We start from the raw sequence: 26,724 nt of genomic DNA on the forward strand, positions 1-26,724 counted from the left end.
TAAAATATTGTCTCTAGAGTCTATATTTGAGGATACATACAAATATTTTAGATATAGTGACAGCTCTTAACAGAGACTGTGTTGTGCTTCGGTTTTTCTCCCTGGAATAGAGTTAAGTCATCATGGAGCAGTGAAATTAAGGGGGTCGATGACCCCTTTCAGAAGAGAGAAGCTGCTTGCCACAGCTCTCTGCGGAGAAGAGGAGTCTCTTATGTAAAACTCACACATTGAACACAACATGAAAAGAGGGAGATAACGCTGTCTATCCAGCAAGATTCAGTAATTGCTTGTTTCATCTGGAGTCATGGGTGAAGTGAATGGCTGGGTTACATGGCTGGGTTACATGGCTGGGTTACATGGCTGGGTTACATGGCTGGGTTACATGGCTGGGTTACATGACTGGGTTACATGGCTGGGTTACATGGCTGGGTTACATGACTGGGTTACATGACTGGGTTACATGGCTGGGTTACATGGCTGGGTTACATGACTGGGTTACATGGCTGGGTTACATGGCTGGGTTACATGGCTGGGTTACATGGCTGGGTTACATGACTGGGTTACATGGCTGGGTTACATGGCTGGGTTACATGACTGGGTTACATGGCTGGGTTACATGGCTGGGTTACATGGCTGGGTTACATGGCTGGGTTACATGGCTGGGTTACATGGCTGGGTTACATGACTGGGTTACATGGCTGGGTTACATGGCTGGGTTACATGGCTGGGTTACATGGCTGGGTTACATGGCTGGGTTACATGGCTGCTAATAAGACCCAACACTGCTGAAAACAACCTTCCCTAAAGATTTCATTATAGCCTACATCGAGCCAGACTGCATTCAATTATAATAATGTCTGGTGTCTAGCCTTGACTTACTCAGACGTCTGCTGGATATGCTTAGGGACTGTTCGCAAATTACTATGGGGTAGTGCTGAGCGATTAGCTGAACATTTGGTTCTCTTTCATAAAAACATTTTGGGACCAACATTGGTTCAATTATTTGTAACCTTTATTTTAACAGTCAGTTAGGAACAAATTCTTATTTACAATGACGGCCTACATTTGAATTGCAATTATTATTTTTTGCACAGTTTCTCTATAGATAAATCATATGATGCCCGAAATGTGTGATGTAGTAGGGAGTTGTAGTTCACAACAGGCCAATATTCTACATGATGTGCAGTTCAAAACAAATCAAATGTATTTATATAGCCCTTCGTACATCAGCTGATATCTCAAAGTGCTGTACAGAAACCCAGCCTAAAACCCCAAACAGCAAGCAATGCAGATGTAGAAGCATGGTGGCAAGGAAAAACTCCCTAGAAAGGCCAAAACCTTGGAAGAAACCTAGAGAAGAACCAGGCTATGTGGGGTGGCCAGTCCTCTTTTGGCTGTGCCGGGTGGAGATTATAACAGAACGTTGCCAAGATGTTCAAATGTTCATAAATGACCAGCATGGTCGAATAATAATAAGGCAGAACAGTTGAAACTGGAGCAGCAGCACTGCCAGGTGGACTGGGGACAACAAGGAGTCATCATGTCAGTTCATTTTGAACAACTATTTTTACTGACTCGAGAGTCCTGATTTGTTTTTCTGAGTAACTCATTCATTTTAGTCGTTAGTTTGACCTGATAGTGAAGGTTGAAATGAGCCCTACAGCAGGAGTAATACACGCGGCATCACTACTTTAGCCAGAAAACATGGTAATTACCTACAATGACCATAATCCATTGCGTACCTACTTGTCCGGTCTGTGTTTTTTTAATGCCTGCTACAGGAGTACACGCGATCAAGAGGGATAGCGGGGTATCTGTATGAATCAAAAAGTTACATTTAGGACTTTTTAAGAGGTTTTATTGCAACTTGTAATGCAATTTAAGACCAATTTCGAGGTCTGCGAGCGCCACACACGTGCTAATGTTCTACTTCAGAAATAAGCACAAAAACATTTTAGCAAAAAGTTGTATTTTTACGGCAGTCTCTTTCACCAAAGACTATACATGATTCATAGTGTATTATCAGGCAGGTGTGCTATTTTATCAATGAGCATTCTCCCGTAGCCTAACTGATGTAGCAAAGTGGCTAGCCTATAGATGGCTGAAATATGAGGTTGCCTGTCTAACTGCATTTGTTTAGGCTACCCCAATGGGCTAGTCAATAGCTAACCTTAGATCACAAACTAAGTGTTGTCGCAATAACATTATTTTGACTTCGATACAAATGCCAGCTTAATATAACGATACTCAATATGATTATTTCTCTTGAACTAGCCTAGCCCAATGCGAGTCCCAATAGCAATATTTGGTTGAGCATTTTTTTTTAAATTAGGAGAAGAATCCCTTTTGCTTACTGAATATATTGGCTACACCATTGGCAATGAACTGGCGGTAAAATATGAATGACAAGAGCGCAGGCTACGTGTAGCTGGGATGTGAGGTGATCACATAGGCTGGTGGTGATAAATTGATACATTGCAACACTGATGCAGTATATAAACGTAGCCTACACAGGAGAGACAGAGGGAAATCCATTCATTCATTCACACAACAAACCTCTATTTTGCAGAACATGTGTTCCATTGGTCGAACCACAGGTTCGATAGGGGAGGCAAATGGGAAGTTTGGCTAAGATAGGAAAAATAGGAAAAACTGCAAAACGTTGAATGTAAACCAGGAAACAACACACTATACCATCCCCTGTACAAAGCAAAGAAAAACAGTTACTCCCTCCTCCCCCATTTTGGACCCCCCCTCTCCCTAAGTAATTTTAGAACTGTCCCTTATTGAGCAACAGTGATGGGAAATCATTGTTTTTCAGAGGAAATAAAAGCGAGGAGCAACAGGATTTTGGTCAGAGTCCCAGTTCTCTTTGGCAGTCCAACCTGGCCTGAGTTTATTTCAGCTTCCTGCAAAGCTTCAATGGGAGGGGATGGGAGGGGATGTTTATTGGAGAAGAAAAACAAGGAAAGGCTTTAAGGAAAGGCTAATTCAAGTGGACACTAATGAATGCACCTCTTGAATACTTTGTTGGCTTCCCATCTAGCTCGTATTATTACCAATAAAGTATGTGCTTGATAGTAATGATTCAGAATATATCGAATGTCCATGTTGCCAGGCAGCACCATCCCATTAAATGCAGTTCTACTAACATCCTCTAGGGGCAGCAATGTTTCCTTATACCTCAGAGAAAAGGTTTATAAGCAGTACTGCATATGACATCTCATGTTACATGAGGCATATATACTCCCTCCCTGAAATGAACCAGGCCTCCTTTGCTAATTTGATCAGCCATGCTTAAATCAAAGTTCCCCGCATTAGACAAAACGTCACTTAGTTGGCACACAAGTAAAGCTCATCACTCTACATGACACACAATGTACAACTGTATACATGTGCAAGACGTCAAGGCAATTACTAACTACTCCCAATGCACTGCAGGCTGACAGTTATGGCATTAGAAGTTAGCCTACTGACTACCTAGGAATTGTAGTTACCAAACAATACTCCTTACTATTTAAAGAGAATTCCCCCTCTCTGATACAAAAACTCAAAGCAAACATACTATTTTGGAGAACTCTCCCAATTTCTCTGCTCGGAAGAATTAATGCCATTAAAATGGTCTTCCTCCCACAATTGCTCTACCTATATCAGAACATCCCAGTATTCATACCTAAATCCTTTCATAAACAACTGGACTCAATTATCAATCCTTTCATCTGGGATTATAAAACACACATGATAGGTAAAAAAAGACCTCTGTAAATCCAAGATGGAAGGAGGATTGTCTCTCCCAAAATGTATATTTTATTACTGGGCCTCTAACCTCCGCGTTGTTATGTTTCTGCTGGATGACGCACTTCCGGCATCCAGCTGGCTTAGTATGGAGCGTGAGGAGTGTCACCCCTTCTCTATTGGCGCTGTGATTTTGTCGCCTGTCAATCTGGAGATGTCACTTTATTGTAACAATCCTGTTATACATAGCACAGTCCGAATCTGGAAGCAAATTCCAGTCCACTTTGAGCTTAGACCAATGTCATTCATGCTCTCTGTCGCCAGGAATCCCTCCTTTGCCCCTTCTAACCTTGATAACACCTTTGAGCGATGGGGAGAGTTGGGGATAAGTACCATAGGGGATTTATACATAGAAGGGACCTCTGCTTCCTTTGAGTTGCTGAGGGAAACTTATAATCTTCCCAGAAGTAATTTTTTCAGATACCTACAAATTAGAGACTACGTTAGAAAACACCTCCCAACATTTGGGAATGCTAAACCTTCCATGTTTGACGGATGCATAAAAATATGCCCCACCTCAGATAAACTGATATCGCGTCTATATGATGCTTTTCAATCTGTTAGCACACCTTCTACAGATGCCATCAAGGCAAAATGGGAGGAAGAACTAGGGACTGACATTTCTGTGGCAGACTGGGAAGAGAGCTTGGAGTATATCCACACATGCTCCATTAATTCCAGACATCGTCTCATACAATTCAAGGTATTACACAGATTACACTATTCCAAAACTAAACTGCATAGGATATTTCCTGATACATCCCCTTCATGTGATAAATCAGGCTACGCAGGGTACACTACTCCACTGCTTTGCCCTATGCTCTAGCTTGCATGGTTATTGGTGTGGAATTTTTGGGATCCTCTCTGAAGTTTTGGAGACTTCAATAGATCCAGACCCGCTTCTGATAATCCTGGGAGTATCTGAGTCCCTAAACGGATTAACCAACCCCCAAAAACAACTAATCTCGTACGGTCTCATTTCGGCAAAAAAACTCATCTTGTTGTTTTGGAAAAGGAGGGAAGCGCCCTCTACCAAATTATGGCTCAGTGAATTGGCAAACACTGCACACTTAGAAAGAATTAGATATATTTTGAACAATAAATTACAATGAACAATAAATTATCAACATTACCTCTCCTACTTGGACGAGTCGGCGCTGTGAATTTGTACTTATTAACGCACTCTCAATTGTAATATTTTAATCTACCTTTGGGCAGCATGTGCTGGCCCTGCCACCCGAGCAGTTGGGGGGGGGGGATAAGAGGGGGATAGGGGGGACATCTTCCCTCTTTCTTTCTACGTGTCCTTGTTTTGTATGTCGTGTTTTGCACCCAGGGCTCTGGGTCTTGTTGTTCCTGAATGCTCTTTTATGTTTAGATAAGAATACCTGTCTTGTATACACCATTCTTGTGTGTGTTTAATAAAAAATATTTGAAACAGAAGATAGCCTACTGTGAGTGGGAAAACTGCAGATGCTCAGGGCCAATCAACAGGATGGTCTCACTTAGTCAGAGAGAATAACTTGCATAGCAGCACTGCTCCATCAAATAGGCCTACCTGAATAGAATGTGTTGATCTTCAGAAGCTCTTTCTCACAATTCTGGAAAAACTTCTCCTCAAACTTGGCGTAGTATCTCTTGACAGTGTCTTCATCTGTGACTGGAGAGGGAAAATAGAGAGAGAGACCGAGAGAGAGAGAGAGAGAGAGAGAGAGAGAGAGAGAGAGAGAGAGAGAGAGAGAGAGAGAGAGAGAGAGAGAGAGAGAGAGAGAGAGAGAGAGAGAGAGAGAGAGAGAGAGAGAGAGAAGAGAGAGAGAGAGAGAGAGAGAGAGAGAGAGAGAGAGAGAGAGAGAGAGAGAGAGAGAGAGAGAGAGAGAGAGAGAGAGAGAAAGAGAGAGAGAGAGAGAGAGGTCAGTTTTCAGAGAAGAGGTACATTAGCTGCTTATCATAACAATTTTCGACAAAAACACATTATGTAACCAATCAGAAACAATTCTATTTTTTGGGTGAGATATAAAAAAAGAAACAATACAGAACATACACAAACATCAAATACATCAGACCTGCCCAGACCCACGTGCTCACACCCCCATCTCCAGCGCCCACATCACTCTCCACCACATGGCCTCAAAACGGCACCATGTTGTTTCTCTCCGTTGCCCGAGCACTGTCAACATTTAGAAAATAAAGCATTTGACATTTCCATTGTGTTAACAACGGAAGATTGGTTGGTTTTCAGTTTTTAAGTATATGTTTTTTCAAGATGAGTATCTCACTGCACCCTCTTATGCCATGTCTTGAAATATTCAGACAGACGGATTAAAAGTACATTTACATTGTAATACTTCTGACAGCCAACTTTCTAACTCCGCCCATAACCTATGGACTTTATAACATTGCCAGAAGGCATGGACTAATGAGTCGTTGTTAGTTTTACACTTAAGACATGACTCTGCCATTGTGCTGTAGAATTTGTGAATTTTGTCTTGTATAATAAATTCTATACATTAGTTTACACTGGCTTAAGCGTGGATTTTCGTTAACTGTAACTTCCGTTACTTATGTTCCAACATTCCCTCCATATTGTGCCAATATCAGGTCTTTTTAAGTCTTGGTTCCATCAGCTTATGTATTTTTTTCTAAGAGATTGTCAGTTGGATAGGCTTTTAGATATGAGAAACAATTAATGAACACAAACCATTATGGAAACCAGTTTTTTGTGCAACAGTTCATGAATATGGTAATTGTAGACCGAGAGGAATGTGAGCATATTTTGGAGAAATACAGGTATCTGTTGGACTCATCTGTCACGCCCTGGCCTTAGTATTTTGTGTTTTCTTTAATATTTTGGTCAGGCCAGGGTGTGACATGGGTAATTATGTGTTTGTCTTGTCTAGGTGTTTTGTAGATTAATGGGGTTGTGTTTAGTAGAGTATTCTAGTTAAGTCTATGGTTGCCTAGAGTGGTTCTCAATCAGAGGCAGGTGTTTATCGTTGTCTCTGATTGGGAACCATATTTAGGCAGCCATATTCTTTGAGTATTTTCGTGGGTGATTGTTCCTGTCTCTGTGTTTGTTGCACCAGATAGGGCTGTTTAGGTTTTTCACGTTTATTGTTTTTGTAAACTGTTCATATTTCCATCTCTCATTAAAGATGTTTATGAATAATCACGCTGCATTTTGTTCCTCCTCTCTTTCACCGGAAGAAAACCGTAACATCATCCACGTCCTTCAGGCTGATTCTCCTTAGACAACAATCCGTTTTAAGGTTTAATGTCACTTGCACAAGTACAGTGAAATGCCTTTCTTGCGAGCTCTAACCCCAACAATGCAGTAATCAATAACAACCTCTAACCTCTGGCGGGCAGAGATAGACCACACTGGTGACCTCCACAATTGACCGAGTTTCTATTCAGCCCACAAAGCTCACCAACACCCCTGCCTCGCTCGTTCCTCTGATGGTACACAAGTGCTTGTTTTCCAAAGGAAGTAATTCACGGTGTATAAATAATGAAAATGTTAGGAACAAGCACAGGGCGGCAGATAGCCTAGTGGTTAGAGTGGAGGGGCGGCAGATAGCCTAGTGGTTAGAATGGAGGGGCGGCAGATAGCCTAGTGGTTAGAGTGGAGGGGCGGTAGATAGCCTAGTGGTTAGAGTGGAGGGGCGGCAGATAGCCTAGTGGTTAGAGTGGAGGGGCGGCAGATAGCCTAGTGGTTAGAGTGGAGGGGCGGCAGATAGCCTAGTGGTTAGAGTGGAGGGGCGGCAGATAGCCTAGTGGTTAGAGTGGAGGGGCGGCAGATAGCCTAGTGGTTAGAGTGGAGGGGCGGCAGATAGCCTAGTGGTTAGAGTGGAGGGGCGGCAGATAGCCTAGTGGTTAGAGTGGAGGGGCGGCAGATAGCCTAGTGGTTAGAGTGGAGGGGCGGCAGATAGCCTAGTGGTTAGAGCCAGTTGGGCCAGTCACCGAAAGGTTGCTGGATTGAATCCCAGAGCTGACAAGATAAAAAATCTGTTGTTCTACCCCTGAGCAAGGCAGTTAACCCACTGTTCCCTGGGCGCCGAAGACATGGATGTCGATTATGGCAGACCCTGCACCTCTCTGATTCAGAGGATTTGGGTTAAATGCGGAAGATGCATTCAGTTGTACAACTGACTAGATATCTTTCCTTTCCCACTGTCTCAGCTCTATATAAGGGCACCTTAATATATATTAATATTGTTAAGGATTCTGGCTGAACCAGGCTGGGTAAGGATTCTGGCTGTACCAGGCTGGGTAAGGAGTCTGGCTGAACCAGGCTGGGTAAGGAGTCTGGCTGAACCAGGCTGGGTAAGGAGTCTGGCTGAACCAGGCTGGGTAAGGAGTCTGGCTGAACCAGGCTGGGTAAGGATTCTGGCTGAACCAGGCTGGGTAAGGAGTCTGGCTGAACCAGGCTGGGTAAGGAGTCTGGCTGAACCAGGCTGGGTAAGGAGTCTGGCTGAACCAGGCTGGGTAAGGAGTCTGGCTGAACCAGGTTGGGTAAGGAGTCTGGCTGAACCAGGCTGGGTAAGGAGTCTGGCTGAACCAGGCTGGGTAAGGAGTCTGGCTGAACCAGGCTGGGTAAGGAGTCTGGCTGAACCAGGCTGGGTAAGGAGTCTGGTTGAACCAGGCTGGGTAAGGAGTCTGGCTGAACCAGGCTGGGTAAGGAGTCTGGCTGAACCAGGCTGGGTAAGGAGTCTGGCTGAACCAGGCTGGGTAAGGAGTCTGGCTGAACCAGGCTGGGTAAGGAGTCTGGCTGAACCAGGCTGGGTAAGGAGTCTGGTTGAACCAGGCTGGGTAAGGAGTCTGGCTGAACCAGGCTGGGTAAGGAGTCTGTTCAGTAACCTCTGTTATGTTGTTTTAATCTCACAGTCATCCGCCACACAGTGTAACCCAACACCCCTGTGAGTTGCCCGTGGGGATTCCTTCCTCTGTCTGCATCCCCCGCTCCCCCACCCCCTCCCCAATGGCAGCCAAGAGGACCAGGGCCACAGGGCGCTGTCCCAAGCCACAGGTCTACACCACAGGATCAACAGGCTATAGTTCTAATGCTTCATAGTAACCACATCCCATCAGTCTATAACAGCTGGCAATATTTGACAGTGATCCTGAGAGTAGAGAGTCACAGTGTAAGAGACAGGCCTCGCCTGCTGGGACTGAGAAAGACAGATACAAAGAGGGATCTGCACACTGAGAGAATGTGCTTCTCTATATCCTCTCTCTGCTAATAAAACACATATTATTTTTCAATGATTATTCATCCCGATCACTCTCTTATCAATGTTAGCCTGTCCAGACTTGCGAGTTGACACCAGTACTGATGCATCGTTGATGTTCTATCTAAATGTCACAGCGAAGGACACATCACAGGATACATCACTATCCATCAGTAGGGTTAGAATAGAAATGTTAGCTAGCCTATCATATGAATTGACCCTTTGATGCAAGTTGAAACCTTTAGATGGAGAGCCATTCAATTCTTTTCTCGGTAATAAGAAAAAGATGCCCAAGGCTGTAGGCTGTCGATATTCCTGCTCTATTCACCTGCAAGGAGAGCGAGAATGCAGGGAGAGACTAATTGTGTTCGGTAAAGGGCGGTTCAAATGTTCCTCAGAGCCAGCAAGGAAGTCAATGATTTATATCTTTACAGGAAAAATGAGAAAAATAGCTGTATATTTAAAAGTACAGTGCATTCAGACCCCTTGACTTTCTCCACATCCTGTTACATCACAGCCGTATTCGAAAAGTGTTTTTTTCCCGTCATCAATCTACACACAATACCCCATAATAACAAAGCAAAAATAGGTTTAGATTTTTTTTCACATTTATTAAAAATAAAAAACTTAAATATCACATTTACACAAGTATTCAGACCCTTTACTCAGTACTTTGCTGAAGCGCCTTTGGCAGCGACTACAGCCTCCATTCTTCTTGGGTATGACGCTACATGCTTGGACCACCTGTATTTGAGGTGTTTTTCCCCTTCTTCACATTTCTCCCAGATCCTCTCAAGCTCTGTCAGGTTGGATGGGGAGAGTCGCTGCACAGCTATTTTCAGGTTTCTCCAGAGATGTTCGATTGGGTTCAAGTCCGGGCTCTGGCTGGGCCACTCAAGGACATTCAAAGACTTGTCCCAAAGCCACTCCTGCATTGTCTTGGCTGTGTGCTTAGGGTCATTGTCCTGTTGGAAGGTGAACCTTCGCCCCAGTCTGAGGTCCTGAGCGCTCTGGAGCATGTTTTCATCATGGATTTCTCTGTACTTTGCCTCAATCCTGACTAGTCTCCCAGTCCCTGCCACTGAAAAACATCCCCATAGCATGATGTTGCTACCACCATGATTCACCGTAGGGATGGAGACAGGTTTCCTCCAGACGTGAGTTCAATCTTGATTTCATCAGACCAGTGACTCTTTTTTCTCATGGTCTGGGAGTCCGTTAGGTGCCTTTTGGCAAACTCCAAGTGGGCTGTCATGTCCCTTTTACTGAGGAGTGGCTTCTGTCTGGCCACGCTACCATAAAGGCCTGATTGGTGGAGTGCTGCAGAGATGGTGGCTTTCTGGAAAGTTCTCCCATCTCCACAGAGGAACTCTGGAGCCCTGTCAGAGTGACCATTGGGTTCTTGGTTACCTGCCTGACCAAGGCCCTTCTCCCCCGATTGCTCAGTACATTCTTATATCCATTTTTATCTTTGTCATTATGGAGTATTGTGTGTTGATTGATAAGGAAAACAATTCATTGAATCAATTTTAGAATAAGGCTGTAATGTAACATGTGTGGAAAAAGTATAGGGGTCTGAATACTTTCCAAATGCACTGTATAATATATTTAGATGTTAATCATACTCCCCTTTATTGAAGTTCAGCCTATCCCCATGAGCGTTGCATCATGCAGTCCTGATTATGCATAAAAACAACATAACCAACATAATGACTTGAACAAAGGAAAACAACAACAGTGCTGTAAAACAGCTGCGATCAGTGGGGCATAGCCAGTGTTGAGTTGAGGAGGTCAGGAGGGCTTGTGAGTGCCCTACAGTGTGTATCCACACTGCACCTCCCATCCCGTCTGGAGGAGAGGAGGATGAGAGGACACAGCTACCTATCTGAGGGATGGATGTATGCTCTGTCCAAGCCTCAAGAGAATTTCATGACTCACTTCCCAATGACACTGCAGTCACAATACACGTTGGGCCAGGAAACAATCAAGGGAGAGTTCAGCCATTTTACGTCGTCTGGCTGGCAAGCTATCGCTCCTCCCCGCAGATACTGGGGTAAGACTCAAGTGTAGAGAAAAAGCCTGTGGGAATAGGGGACTGCAGTACTGCTGCAAAACAAGGTCAAAAACAAGATCCCAAAGGAAGGGGTCATAGAACACTGGGAACCAGTCTACATAAAGGGGAGGCAGATGACAAATAAGACAGAGAAATAAGACGCATGTGGACTTTTGATGAAATGAGCCTAGAGGATGTTATGAGAAGAAATGGAGGAGACAGAAGGGTAGGGGTAGGGCTGTGGAGTGACCCCTCGCCCCCCTCTCTCCCCCCGCTGACGCTCTACTGAGGAGCCCTGCTGGACCCCAGGAGACCGTGAGTGTGTGTGTGTGATGTGTTAGAACAAAGGAGTGAGAGGCAGCTCTGCTCTGAAACAGCCCTGTAGCTACACATTATTCACCAGGCGTCCAATGCAAAAGCGTCTCTATAACCAACATTCCAGCCTCATGTGCTTCACCTCAACCTTTTCCAAAGACTCAAATCTGCATGAATCAACATAATTAGGCACCCGGAGTTAGAGCAAAGTGCAAGCTGTCTATGACTCCATGCTAATATATTTTCAACTAAAAGGACGGATATAAATGGACAGCTTAATTGCAGATTAAAAAAAGACTAAAATGGGTGTGAAATAATAATGATATAGAGCATTTATTCTCATTTATCAAAGATGTCTGTATTTGTTTGAATCCAAGCCCTTCTCTCTCACCGTATGGGGCCTCGTTATTGAACCACTGGCTGGTGAGGAGACAGCCCAGTCCACTCATACGCCAAAGGTATCGTCCTCCCCAGTGTCCCTCTGACGGACAATTCTGGAGGGCTTCCCCTGAGCTCATTACCCTCTGAGTGGTACTGTGGCACAGCCAACAACCCTCAGGGTAACTCCTCCAGGCAGCAGACTGCTACCCCAAAACAGCATTCTGCTACAAAAACCCAGAGCCACAGAGAGCAAACAAGCTGGGTCACACCAAAGCTGGCTCCACCGGCTATCAGTAAATGGTATCCTGCAGCAGTATCAGCCCTGACATTATGAGGGAGCGCTTAGATGGTGTGTGTGGTGTGTGGTGTGTGGTGTGTGGTGTGTGGTGTGTGGTGTGTGGTGTGTGTGTGTGTGTGTGTGTGTGTGTGTGTGTGTGTGTGTGTGTGTGTGTGTGTGTGTGTGTGTGTGTGTGTGTGTGTGTGTGTGTGTGTGTGTGTGTGGCGCAAGCAGTGAGATGATGATGGAATTCCTCCTAGGAGACTAATAGTTCTGTCCCTGTGGGCTCAGTGTGAAGATGGATGTTCTGGCTGACTCCTATAGTGGTTGATTGTGTTGGTTTTACATCCGCATTTCACCTCTCTGTCAGCACAGAGCAGGGTTCTACTCTTTCTTTTGAGGTGAGCTCCTTGTTGTTTTGTCTATATATAGTGACATGATGGAGCTGTGAGATTTGTACCCTTTTAGCCATGACAGAGTGTCTCATGGAGGACAGGCTGGGTAAGTTGTCGTTTTCCCCCCCGTTTATCTTCATGGTTTCTTAGCTCTCTTTGTTTCAGTGGATACTGGATATAGCATTTCTAAAAAAGTACGAGTTCCGTTTGATTAAGATGTGTTAACAAACGCTGCGAATCATGGACAAGTGCCTGAAGGGGATGGGGTATATTATGCACCATAGTCCCAGTACACGGGGCTTCCCAGCCTGCATACAGCCATTACCACCATGTTTCAACTGACGCCCAGGGCAGTCACAGGAGGGAAGTGAGAAAAGTGTAAGCGCTTTAGAGCAGTCAGGAAAAGAAAAACACAAGTATTCTGTAGTAGAGGGATGAATGAGTGATTGTATAGAACGGCATAGGCAAGATGCTGTGGATGGTATAGAGTACAGTATATACATATGAGATGAGTAATGTAGGGTATGTAAACATTATATAAAGTGGCATTGTTTAAAGTGGCTAGTGATACATTACATCAAGATGGCAAGATGCAGTAGATGGTATAGAGTACAGTATATACAGTGGGGAGAACAAGTATTTGATACACTACCGATTTTGCAGGTTTTCCTACGTACAAAGCATGTAGAGGTCTGTAATTTTTATCATAGGTACACTTCTGAGAGACAGAATCTAAAACAAAAATCCAGAAAATCACATTGTATGATTTTTAAGTAATTCATTTGTATTTTATTGGATGAAATAAGTATTTGATACATCAGAAAAGCAAAACTTAATATTACAGAGATCATTTGTTTCCTGTAGTTCTTGACCAGGTTTGCACACACTGCAGCAGGGATTTTGGCCCACTCCTCCATACAGACCTTCTCCAGATCCTTCAGGTTTCGGGGCTGTCGCTGGGCAATACGGACTTTCAGCTCCCTCCAAAAATGTTATATTGGGGCCACTCCAGGACCTTGAGAGGCTTCTTACGGAGCCAATCCTTAGTTGCCCTGGCTGTGTGTTTCGGGTCGTTGTCATGCTGGAAGACCCAGCCACGACCCATCTTCAATGCTCTTACTGAGGGAAGGAGGTTGTTGGCCAAGATCTCGCGATACATGGCCCCATCCATCCTCCCCTCAATACGGTGCAGTCGTCCTGTCCCCTTTGCAGAAAAGCATCCCCAAAGAATGATGTTTCCACCTCCATGCTTCACGGTTGGGATGGTGTTCTTGGGTTTGTACTCATCCTTCTTCCTCCAAACACGGCGAGTGGAGTTTAGACCAAAAAGCTCTATTTTTGTCTCATCAGACCACATGACCTTCTCCCATTCCTCCTCTGGATCATCCAGATGGTCATTGGCAAACTTCAGACGGGCCTGGACATACGCTGGCTTCAGCAGGAGGACCTTGCGTGCGCTGCAGGATTTTAATCCATGACGGCGTAGTGTGTTACTAATGGTTTTCTTTTGAGACTTTGGTCCCAGCTCTCTTCAGGTCATTGACCAGGTCCTGCCGTGTAGTTCTGGGCTGATCCCTCACCTTCCTCATGATCATTGATGCCCCACAAGGTGAGATCTTGCATGGAGCCCCAGACAGAGGGTGATTGACCGTCATCTTGACCAACTTCCTTTTTCTAATAATTGCGCCAACAGTTGCTGCCTTCTCACCAAGTTGCTTGCCTATTGTCCTGTCGCCCATCCCAGCCTTGTGCAGGTCTACCATTTTATCGCTGATGTCCTTACACAGCTCTCTGGTCTTGGCCATGTGTGTGGATAGGTGTTTTTTATAGGTAAGGAGTTCAAACAGGTGCAGTTAATACAGGTAATGAGTGCAGAACAGGAGGGCTTCTTAAAGAAAAACTAACAGGTCTGTGAGAGCCGGAATTCTTACTGGTTGGTAGGTGATCAAATACTTATGTCATGCAATAAAATGCAAATGAATTACTTAAAAATCATACAATGTGATTTTCTGGATTTTTGTGTACCTATGGTAAAAATGACAGACCTCTGCATGCTTTGTAAGTAGGAAAACCTGCCAAATCGACAGTGTATCAAATACTTGTTCTCCCCACTGCACATATGAGATGAGTAATGTAGGGTATGTAAACATTATATCAAGTGGCATTGTTTAAAAGTGGCTAGTGCTACATTTATTACATACATTTTTCCAGTGGCTGGAGTTGAGTCAGTATGTTGGCAGCAGCCACTCAATGTTAGTGATGGATGTCTGCTGGCCTTGAGATAGAAGCTGTTTTTCAGTCTCTCGGTCCCAGCTTTGCTGCACCTGTACTGACCTCGTCTTCTGGATGATAGCAGGGTGAACAGGCAGTGGCTCGGGTGGTTGTTGTCCTTGATGATCTTTATGGCCTTCCTGTGACATCGGGTGGTGTAGGTGTCCTGGAGGTTAGGTAGTTTGCCCCCGGTGATGCATTGTGCAGACCTCACTACCCTCTGGAGAGCCTTACGGTTGTGGGCTGAGCAGTTGTCGTACCAGGCGGTGATACAGCCTGACAGAATGCTCTCGATTGTGCATCTGTAAAAGTTTGTGAGTGTTTTTGGTGACAAGCCGAATTTCTTCAGCCTCCTGAGGTTGAAGAGGTGCTGCTGCGCCTTCTTCACCATACTGTCTGTGTGCTTGGACCATTTTAGTTTGTCCGTAATGTGTACGCCGAGGAACTTAAAACTTTCTACCCTCTCCACTACTGTGACGTCGATGTGGATAGGGGGGTGCTCCCTCTGCTGTTTCCTGAAGTCCACGATCATCTCCTTTGTTTTGTTGACGTTGAGTGTGAGGTAATTTTACTGACACCACACTCTGAGGGCCCTCACCTCCTCCCTGTAGGCCGTCTCGTCGTTGTTGGTAATCAAGCCTACCACTGTAGTGTCGTCTGCAAATTTGATAATTGACCCAGGGTCTCGAGCTTGATGACAAGTTTGGAGGGTACTATGGTGTTAAATGCTGAGCTGTAGTCCATGAACAGCATTCTCACATAGGTATTCCTCTTGTCCAGATGGGTTAGGGCAGTGTGATTGTGATTGCGATTGCGTCGTCTATGGACCTATTGGGGCGGTAAGCAAATTGGAGTGGGTCTAGGGTGTCAGGAAGAGGGGGGAGGTGATATGGTCCTTGGCTAGTCTCTCAAAGCACTTCATGATGACGGAAGTGAATGCTAGTCATTTCGGTAGTCATTTCGCTCAGTTACCTTAGCTTTCTTGGGAACAGGAACAATGGTGGCCCTCTTGAAGCATGTGGGGACAGCAGACTGGGATAAGGTTTGATTGAATATGTCCGTTAACACACCAGCCAGCTGGTCTGTGCATACTCTGAGGACGTGGCTGGGGATGCCATCTGGGCTTGCAGCCTTGCGAGGGTTAACACGTTAAAATGTTTTGCTCACGTCGGCTGCAGTGAAGGAGAGCCCGCAGGTTTTGGTAGCGGGCCATGTCAGTGGCACTGTGGTGTCCTCACAGCGAGCAAAGAAGTTGTTTAGTCTGTCTGGGAGCAAGACATCCTGGTCTGCGACGGGACTGGTTTTCCTTTTATAGCCCCCAGGCCATCCTCACGTACTTTGTGCCCCCTCAGATTTTTGGGGTGCATGACGCCCCTGGGTAAGAGTCAGTTTGGTTGGGAACACCTCATTGGTTGTTACTGGAGGAAGCCGTACCATATTAGTCTAACTCATGAGAAAACAATACAACAATACGCCAGCAACCATAAATCTACTCTAAAGCTCTTGATATCCTGTTGACCTTTATGGAGGTCAGAAGTGAAAGAAATAAGGGGACCTGAACAAAATGCTCTATATCTGAAGACAACATGACTAGACTTACTGCCTGTTGTGTTTATTCCATACCTTCACAAAGAAAAACAATCTGGGCTTTAACAATACATTCTCTGAGAAAAACAAGAGTGGTGTATTCCCTTGCAGGTTGCATAACCGGCGGGCAGCGCTTCACGGTTTCTGGTTTAAATACATAATGAAGGGCACTAGCAGCTTCTCTAAACCTCACTCAAGCCCCCCCCCTCCTTAGATGGTGGTCCCTAACCCATCCCATCAAACCTCTACATAAATCCTTCATGTTAACCCCCATGTGGTGATGAGCAAACATGAGCTCTCCGCCATGTCAGAGGCTCTAACCCTCCTTGAGCTGTACACACACACAGAAAAAAACATGAGGTGTTGTGGGTCACAGGTAATAATGAAGGAGAGGGTTGTTTACAAAAATCATATAGCGTAATCTACTGGAAGCCTTTGTTTTCTAGTTGAAAATGGATGCATCTGTGTTACATTTTATGCCCAAGTCCACTTTTCTCTCCATTTTTACTGAACATCTTCCTAGTGTCCCGATTATCACAGGGATTGTGACAGGAACATGGAGTATGACTGGCCCAGAAAACTGTGGGTGATGTGTTCGGACTAGAGGTCAACCGACTATGATTTTTCAACACCGATTAATAGGCCGATTTATATATATTATATATCATCTCGTTCCCTTTATATATATTTGTAATGATTTAGTCTCAAATAAATAATGAAACATGTTCAATTTGGTTTAAATAATGCAAAAACATTGTTGGAGAAGAAAGTAAAAGTGCAATATATCCCATGTAAAAAAATCTAACGTTGCTGGTGGTTCCTTTTAACATGAGTCTTCAATATTCTCAGTTAAGAAGTTTTAGGTTGTAGTTATGTTACATCTCTCGTCTGAAGGCATGGACCAAAACGCAACGTGGTAAGTGTTCATGATTCTTTATTACTCAAAAACACTCAAACAAAATAACAAAGTGAAAAAACGAAACAGTTCTGTCAGGTGCAGACACTAAACAGAAAATAACTACCCACAAAACACAGTTGGGAAAAAGGCTGCCTAAGTATGATTCCCAATCAGAGACAATGATAGACAGCTGCCTCTGATTGGGAACCAAACAAAGAAATAGAAAACATAGAAATAAAGAAATTAGAATGCCCACCCTAGTCACACCCTGGCCAAACCAAAATAGAGAATAAAAGCCTCTCTATGTCCAGGGCGTGACAAGTTATTATAGGAATTTATAAGACTATTTCTCTCTATACTATTTGTATTTCATACACCTTTGACTACCTTTGACTAGATGTTCTTATAGGCACTATAGTATTGCCAGCCGAATCTCGGGAGTTGATAAATCATAAACAGTGCTGTGCTTCAAGCATTGCGAAGAGCTGCTGGAAAACGCAGGAAAGTGCTGTTTGAATGAATGCTTCCGAGCCTGCTGCTGCCTACCACCGCTCAGTCAGACTGCTCTATCAAATATCAAATCATAGACTTAATTATATTAGAATAAACACACAGAAATATGAGCCTTAGGTCATTAATATGGTCAAATCCAGGAACTATAATTTCGAAAACAAAATGTTTATTCTTTCATCAACCATGTGTAGTTAACTAGTGATTATGTGAAGATTGATTGTTTTTTATAAGATAAGTTTAATGCTAGCTAGCAACTTACCATGGCTCCTTGCTGCACTCGTGTAACAGGTGGTTAGCCTGCCATGCAGTTTCATTGTGGAATGCAATGTAATCGGCCAAAATCAGTGTCCAAAAATGCGGATTACCGATTGTTATGAAAACTTGAAATCAGCCCTAATTAATTGGCCTTGCCGATTAATCGGTCGACCTCTAGTTCAGACCAGTAATATCATCATCTCTTATTGTCCTGAAGGTGTAGTCAGGGGAGACAACATGACATGGATTCCTCTCTGAGCCTCACAGACACACACAGCTATAAGAGCCCCAGTCATTTTCCACTTCATTTAAGCCATGTAATGATGCCTCATTGTTGTTTTATCACCCATATCCTTCTGGCATCATTATTACCTTAGCTGAAAGTGCAGTTACTGCCACTATATTATTTTCTCTCATCTCGTTCCCTTCAACCTGACTTCAATCATTTTAATGGAATGGAAATGTACCAGAGGTAGCTATAAAATACAAGAAAAGCTCTATTCTTATGGGTGCTGTGAGGACTCTTCGACCTAACCGAATTAGACAGGATCCTTTTCATATCTTATCACCTAATTGTATTGAACTGAGGGAGTGGGTGGGTGTTCTCCTGTGCTGCCTCAGCTGGCATAAGGTTTCACCCTGTCTGAGGAGTAAGGAAGCCTTGTTTTTTGGGAGAAAGAAAGAAAGAAATAGAAAAGAAAGAGAGAGAGAGAGAGAGCACTCCCATAGAGCAGTTCTTCCTTGCAAGTTGACGTTTATTTGGGATGAATCTCGTCCTGGAGGCAAGATGATGGAGGGATGGCCAGAGAGCGCGAGAAAGAGAGAGCGAGAGAGATCACTCACACAGAGCAGTTCTTCCATTCTACCTACATCCTCTTGTTCCAGGCATACAGGATAAAAAGAACATGAAACAAAAACCTGGCAGACAGTGTCCCAACACCAACACCTCCTCCCACTCTGCTTCCTTCCTCTTCCCATTCCCCCTCCAGCCAGAATTAATTCCACCAATCATGCAGCTGTGGTGCCAAGAGACCATTAAGAATCCACATTAACTAGGCTAGCCTGCCAGGCCCAGAGTGGAGTATCAACCCGAGTAAGGAGGGGTATATATAAAACAGTTTGCTAAGTAAGCAACTCAAACTGAATCAAACACAGTTGTAGTCGTAAGAGGCTCACCACTTTGAGAGAGGTGTTTGTTTATCCAGTGCATCGATAAGTGTGTGTGTAAGCGGGATTGCGCCTGCGTGTGTGTCTGTGTGGGTTGAGGTGGATTGCCGGCAACCTGCAGGTATTGCACCAGTTGAATATATTAGTGGCAGGAAGGAGCCAAGACCAGATGGGATATGAAATGATCTGAGGGACCAAGAGGGTTATATCATGATATACTACACCAGCTCAGTGAGACAGAGAGAGACACAGGGAGAATGAATCATGAAACATTCACCAGCTCACTACCTAATAAAACCCACTGCCACAAACTAGATTATGCTGGAGGTGTTGAATGTCTATTTATTGCCATGTCTTTAGAGAAGTGAAGAGAGAATATTTCACAAACAGTCCTAGCAGTTGTTGATTGTGCTGAAAATAATCCCTTCCTTTGAATTGAATGTAGTGAGAATGTTAGACAAATCAGGCGATCCCTTTTGCTACAGTACTGTAGTTTGGAAGCGCTGTCCAAGGTTCTGAAACTTTCTGCATTTCAGATAAGAAACAAGCCTGACATACTGCACAGAATAAGTTGCCTCTGTTGTACTTTCAGGCAATTTCTGCACCATAATAGGAATGAACGTCAAAACAATGAATTAGAGACAAATTGGCTTATCTCCTCTCAGGCATAGGAGGATCCTTGAATGTTTCCCTTTAATGAAGTCTACATCCCTAAAACCACATTAAAGCTACGATACTAAACCTCAAGGGAAGTCGGTCAAACTTTGATTATAACTTCTTAAATATTTTACCATAGTAAAACTTTCACAATAGCTTTGAACCAATTACCTTAGAGAGTATATAGCCTCTTATAGCCTCTATAAGTCAAGACAATGGCTAATCAGAGTCTGACAACAAGATCCTTCTTACAATGTGGGTAATTTATTCCACATTTATCAGCACCATGTTACTACTGTAATTGTTTGGGGGACTCCTGAAGTGGAAACTACCATCTAGTTCTGTAGGTCTGCGGCTCTATTCCCCACTGCTCTACTCTGCGTTGCCCTGGATCGTTTCCATCATCACTGTGATAAGGCCGAAGAGTAACAGCATTTAAAGCACCGCAGAAGAGACTGGGACAGCCTAAAAACACACCACTTCAATTTTCCCTACCAGGTTAGGAGAACTTATGCAGCAGGTTAGGGTAATTAGGTTAAGGTTAGGAAAGGGGTTAGGGAAAATGCTTTCCTAACCTGCTACGAAAATCCCTTCGGGCGAAATGGTGTGTTTTTAGGCAGTCCCAATAGAGACTAAGTAGTTTAGACCAAGGGACTCATTTAACAGTTGAGGTGAGGGAGAAGGATGGAGACTGAGGGAGACGGAGGGAGGAGGGAGACGGAGGGAGGAGGGAGACGGAGGGAGACGGAGGGAGGAGGGAGACGGAGCTCCAGTGAGGCCACAGAGGAAGTAGACCACACCATTCTCCAGACAAACAAAGAAACCCACAGCACAGGAAGCATATTGACTATGGGCTGCTGGGAAATGTAATAATTTAGCTAACAGGGCATTACATTTCCTCGACTTACTGTGTTCCACCTGTCCTCATAGGGCTACAAGGGTCAGAGGCAAAAGAGGGAGTGGTGGACTAGAACTGAACACTACAACTAAACACAACTAGGCTAACTGGTACTCCCTGTATAAACAGTGCCTTCGGAAAGTATTCAGATCCTTTTACTTTTTCCACATTTTGTTACTTTACAGCCTTATGCTAAAATTGATTAAATTGTTTATTCTCCTCATCAATCTACACACAATACCCCATAATGACAAAGAAAAAACATGTATTTTTTTGGTGCTAATTTACTCCAAATAAAACAGAAATAAACATTTACGTAAGAATTCAGACCCTTTACAGAGTACTTTGTTGAAGCACCTTTGGCAGCGATTACAGCCATGAGTCTTCTTGGGTATAACGCTAAAAGCTTGGCACACCTGTATTTGGGGAGCTTCTCCCATTCTTCTCTTTAGATCCTCTCAAGCTCTGTCAGGTTGGATGGGGAGCGTCGCTGCACAGCTATTTTCAGGGTCTCTTCCAGAGATGCTCAGTCGGGTTCAAGTCCGGGTTCTGGCTGGGCCACTCAAGGACATTCAGAGACTTGTCCCAAAGCCACTCCTGCGTTGTATTGGTTATGTGCTTAGGGTCATTGTCCTGTTGGAAGGTGAACCTTCGCCCCAGTCTGATGTCCTGAGGGCTCTGGAGCAGGTTTTCATCAAGGATCTCTCTGTACTTTGCTCCGTTCATCTTTGCCTCAACCCTGACTAGTCTCCCAGTCCCTGCCGCTGAAAAACATCCCCACAACATGATGCTGCCACCACCATGCTTCACCATAAGGATGGTGCCAAGTTTCCTCCAGATCTGAAGCTTGGCATTCAAGCCAAAGAGTTTAATCTTGGTTTCATCAGACCAGAGAATCTTGTTTCTCTTGGTCTGAGAGTCTTTAGGTGCCTTTTGGCAAACTCCAAGCGGGCTGACATGTACCTTTTACTGAAGAGAGTCTTCAGTCTGGCCACTTGGTGGAGTGCTGCAGAGATGGTTGTCCTTCTGGAAGGTTCTCCCATCTCCACAGAGGCACTGTTGAGCTCTGTCAGAGTGACCATCAGGTTCTTGGTCACCTCCCTGACCAAGACTCTTTTCCCCCTTGCTCAGTTTGACCAGCTCTAGGAGGAGTCTTGGTGGTTCCAAACTTCTTCCATTTAAGAATGATAGAGGCCACTGTGTTCTTGGGGATCTTCAGTGCTGCAGAAATGTTTTGGTACACTTCTTCAGATCTGTGCCTCGACACAATCCTGTCTCTGAGATCTATGGGCAATTCCTTCGACCTCATAGCTTGGTTTTTGCTCTGACATGACATGCACTGTCAACTGTGGGACCTGATATTAACAGGTGTGTGTCTTTCCAAATCATGTCCAATCAATTGAATTTACCACAGGTGGACTCCAATCAAGTTGTTGAAACATATCAAGGATGATTAATACAAACAGGATGTACGCAAGCTCAATTCTGAGTCTCATAGCAAAGAGACTGAATACTTTTTGGACCAGTGGTATTTTCAGTTGTAGTTTTTTTTTAGCAAAAAAAATCAAAATATTTGTTTTCACTTTCTCATTATGGGTTATTGTGTGTAGATTGCTGAGTAAATGTTGTTATTCAACCCATTTTGTGGATTCATTTTGTGGTCTGAATACTTTCCGAAGGCACTGTATAATATATTTGTATTATTATTCATTGGAATGTGCTCGTAAGCAAGCATTTCACAGTGAAGTCTACACCAGTTGTTCTCTCCCCTCGCTGACTTAGTAGACGTCCTTACATCTATCTTAGCCTTGATAAGATCATGCTAAAGTTGTCACCGTATCTTGATCCTTCGTTATCACAGAGACTTTTTTTCAGAGCACATCAAACATATCAGGCTTTTTGTAAGTCTCCTATTTCCCTGTCTGTATCTCTTCCTCCCTCTCTCTGTGGTTCAGAGCCCTGTAGAGGCTGGCATTGTTGTTCTGCTGATGTTGTTAAGTGTTATCTCCTGCGCTGACAGCCAGAGGAAGTTTGGCCCAGACCTCACCCTGCCTGCTCACAGCTCTACATGCAGCGGCTCCTTGAAGATTAGGGCCCTCCTTTATTCCTCTCCCACACACCTCCACAGGTAAAGGCACAAGGAAAAGTCAGGCTGATAAGAGTTGATTGAAGGGCTCACTGGCTACAGTCTGTCACTCTGTTCTCTGTCAAGCAAAGGAATGGAACTTATGAAGAAGATTGAAATGTTTACCTGCCTGGACGTTTCACAAAGTTTGTAAAGTTTTCTGGGATTTGTTTACGATTTAATATTTGAAACTGTGTGTGTCCCTCTAAACGTCAATTCTGCAACACACTCATTGAAATACAATTATAGAACTGTTGTACACATACTAAATAGAAGTACTGAGTGTACAGTGATTATTGCGTGGATATAAATATATTACAGGGAATCACCTACTAAGGGAATAGATACTGAAACAAATGTCAGAGAATCCCACAAGTGTCTGACTGTGACGGTGAAAGCAGAATGATGAAAAGACTTGGGGAAATGATTCAACAACACAGATCCTGGAGGGGTGATAATCAAACCTGAACCACAACAGGTTTTGTATCGTAGCATGTGTTGTAGTTCAGCTACAATACGGAATTCAAATGGAAATACTTTTGTTCGGCATTTCATTTGGCACAGTTCCCTTTATCATGTTATCTATTTCAGATAATATCGGCTTTTATTCGTTTGGTACTGCGCCAATGAAGAAAGAAGATACATATTATTGTCTCAGCATGCACAGTCATGGATAGCAGAGCTCTTTCACTCAAAACAAATAGGACCAAATCTAATCAAAGAGACAAAGTATTACAAGATCATTTTTTCAAGAAAAAAAACACTACCCTGCAGAATAATTCCAGTCTGGGTTGTTACAGAACTAAGTGTCAGCCAGGCGGCTAGAACAGGCAGGACTGTGCTTTCAATTATTTTACACAGAGGTATATGCTGGCATGATAATAAGACAATGAACACTTTCCCTCTCCTCCCCCGTGGAGCACTGCAACGAAGCTCCTCCCCCGTGGAGCACTGCAACGAAGCCTGTGAATTAACAGGACTGTCACTGCATACATCAGCATACAGCACTGCACAACACTTCACCGCACTGCCAGCATGAAATCAGGTGGCCTGGTCTCTGCCTTTGGAAACAGCCTCATCCCTTTCGAAATGTCACGGTATAAAGAGCTGAGGGATGAGGCAGTGAGGCACACGCTGCTCTCTTCAGGAGAGCTGGAGCTGACCCATACATACACTGTACCATGCTGCACCGGCCGGCACAGACCCCAGACAATATGGCTCCACATGCCCGACGGCACAGCTCTCCGACTCCACATGTGTCGCCGTAAGAGGAAGCAGGCTGGGGCCTGGGAAATGGAGGGGAGGTAGGGGGAGATGCCAAGACTCATCAGAATAGTGTTCTCTCCCAGCAGATGTCCAGAGTCTGGCAGTGTTTGCCAACTCTCCACAGACACCAGCAGAGCAACACGGAGAGGAGAGAAAGCCTGTTCTGTCCTCTATCCTCCCAGATAGTATCAGTAAGAGCTAGCCGTCCTAACAGGGGACTGCCTGCCTACATTTCCATATGTGGAGAAACTGCATCTATCATCAGGTCTGAGGACATTTAATTATATATCAAATGCAGGGAATAATGTATGATAATATTGTCAATAATTAAAAATAAAAAGTAAACATTTTCACTGGCCGATGACTATGAGCAAAGTCCAATAACTTAAACTGTAGCAAAAAATAAAGCTAAACTTTGAACTGGGCAAGATGATGATTTGGATGTGTAGTGTGCACACTTGGAAATATCTTTCCTGCAAGTGATGGGTTGACATATGAGATTAGCCCCAGTCTGTAATGAGATCAGAGTCCAGTTAGAGAGCAGTTATTCAACGGAACACAGAAGCTCTGCAGACGCTGACCCTACTGCCAATCCCCCATGGATCAATCTCATTACTTTAGCTCCTAAATATCTCAGGAGTTTTTTCTAATATTCACTTATAAAGCTGTCATGTTTTTATCTCCTATTTAAAGGTCCATTTAATAGTGTGTCATTAATTAAAATGTCCCCATTACATTCTATTACTGTGTGGATCATGAGGGGTAATCATTACCTTGGAGCAGAGAGAGAACCAGTGATGGAGGTCTGGGACTAACTAGACTGATAGGACAACCCCAAAACCCCATTCCCTCTCAATGATGCAATGTCTCATCCGCATTTCCTCTGTGTTCAGATCCCTTGTCTGATTGGAGGATTTCTCCCATAAACAACTGCATTAGGGGGGGGGCAGGTCTATTGGTTCAAGCCTCATTAGCGACCGCCCGCCAGGCATACTAACACAACAATGTTCTCATCTCATCAGACAGATTGATATTAATAGCCAACCCTTTTCTAAGACACGCAGTGAGGATCAGAACCGGCTGGCTGGCTGTCCTCTTGATGTCTCATTTCCCGCCCTGATGGATGTTTAGACTGAGAGAAGGCCGTCTTCCCTCTCTCCCTCTCTCCCTCTCTCCCTCTCTCCCTCTCTCCTATGCTCTGCTTCTCCCCTGTACTGTGCACTCAGGTGGAAGGGATAAGGGCGGTGTTCACACAGCTCTGCATTCGATGGAAAGCATCGCTGCTGCTGCCGGGGCTGCTGCGATGCAGACTGAACACAGTCAACACAGTGGACACAGTTCATTAAGCCACATCACAAGGCTGGTGATTCATTTCACGAACATATTTACGTAGAATGTATGCACACATGACTGTAAGTCGCTTTGGATAAAAGCGTCTGCTAAATGGCATATTATTTATTATTATTTATTATATGTCTAGAGCAGCGGCGGTCAGTTCCATTTAAGATGAGGGTAGACTTTAAAAAAATATATATATTGAACATGGCCTTATTTCTATTACAGCATGTTGGATGACTATCATTCATATTCCATTCACCCAGTTCAATGTAAGATCGTAGTTCAGGCTACTACATGATACTTCCATTTTCCCTATACCCATCATGAGGTTGCTACAACCTAGCCTATGAGTGAAAGTCTACAACGTAAGTGCATACAGGTAGAGAGAAAATTTGAGGTGACAGACAGAGGCACATGGACAGACAGCCTTGCACACTCTTGCCTGCATCTAGCTGATCTAGGGTGTAATGATTAGTCCAACAGTTGCAAATGAGAGTTTCTATTGGACAAATCCAGGAATATTTATCCCCGTTTCGTTCCGTTTGCTTCCATTTAAGAAATGTTTCAACAGAATCAGCAGACTGAATAGACCCCTGATCACGCATAAACACAGTTCACTGTCATATCAGCCCCATTGTATTCCTTCTTGCATCTATGCACTCTCCTCCTCTCACCCCTTCACTTGTGGACTTCAATGCACAACACATCACCATCCGACCAAAAACATACTATAACCAAAACACACAGGCTACATCGTTGTCACCATATTAACTAAAGTAAAGTCCCATCAACATAGCTAATAGAACTAACGCATAGGTAAACTCGCTATAATCATACAGTAATGTTACAGTCAGTAAGCAGATTAGCATATACAGTTGTAAGTCGTAAGTTTACATACACCTTAGCCAAATACATTTAAACTCGGTTTTTCACAATTCCTGACATTTAATCCTCGTAAAAATGCCCTGTCTAAGGTCAGTTAGGATCACCACTTTATTTAAGAATGTGAAATGTCAGAATAATAGTAAAGAGAATTATTTATTTCATCACATTCCCAGTTGGTCAGAAGTTTACATACACTCAATTAGTATTTGGTAGCATTGCCTTAAATTGGTTAACTTGGGTCAAACGTTTCAGGAAGCCTTCCACAAGCTTCCCACAATAAGTTAGGAGGAATGGGCCAAATTTCTGGTGTAACTTGTGTAACTGAGTCAGGTTTGTAGGCCTCCTTGCTCGCACACACCTTTTCAGTTCTGGCCACACATTTTCTATAGGATTGAGGTCAGGGCTTTGTGAACGGCCACT

At 44.0% G+C, this 26,724-nt stretch overlaps 1 protein-coding gene across 1 annotated transcript in view; it reads right to left on the bottom strand.

Moving 5' to 3' along the window:
• LOC118358666 (xenotropic and polytropic retrovirus receptor 1 homolog) overlaps positions 1-26,724 on the bottom strand; it is a 102,151-nt gene that overhangs the window by 27,468 nt on the left and 47,959 nt on the right. The window contains exon 3 of the mRNA XM_052480411.1: positions 5,354-5,455. Within this exon, the coding sequence (XP_052336371.1) occupies positions 5,354-5,455 (102 nt within the window). The remainder of the gene's footprint in view (positions 1-5,353; positions 5,456-26,724) is intronic.

Source organism: Oncorhynchus keta, chromosome 26 (assembly GCF_023373465.1).
Source record: "Oncorhynchus keta strain PuntledgeMale-10-30-2019 chromosome 26, Oket_V2, whole genome shotgun sequence".
NCBI lineage: Eukaryota > Metazoa > Chordata > Actinopteri > Salmoniformes > Salmonidae > Oncorhynchus > Oncorhynchus keta.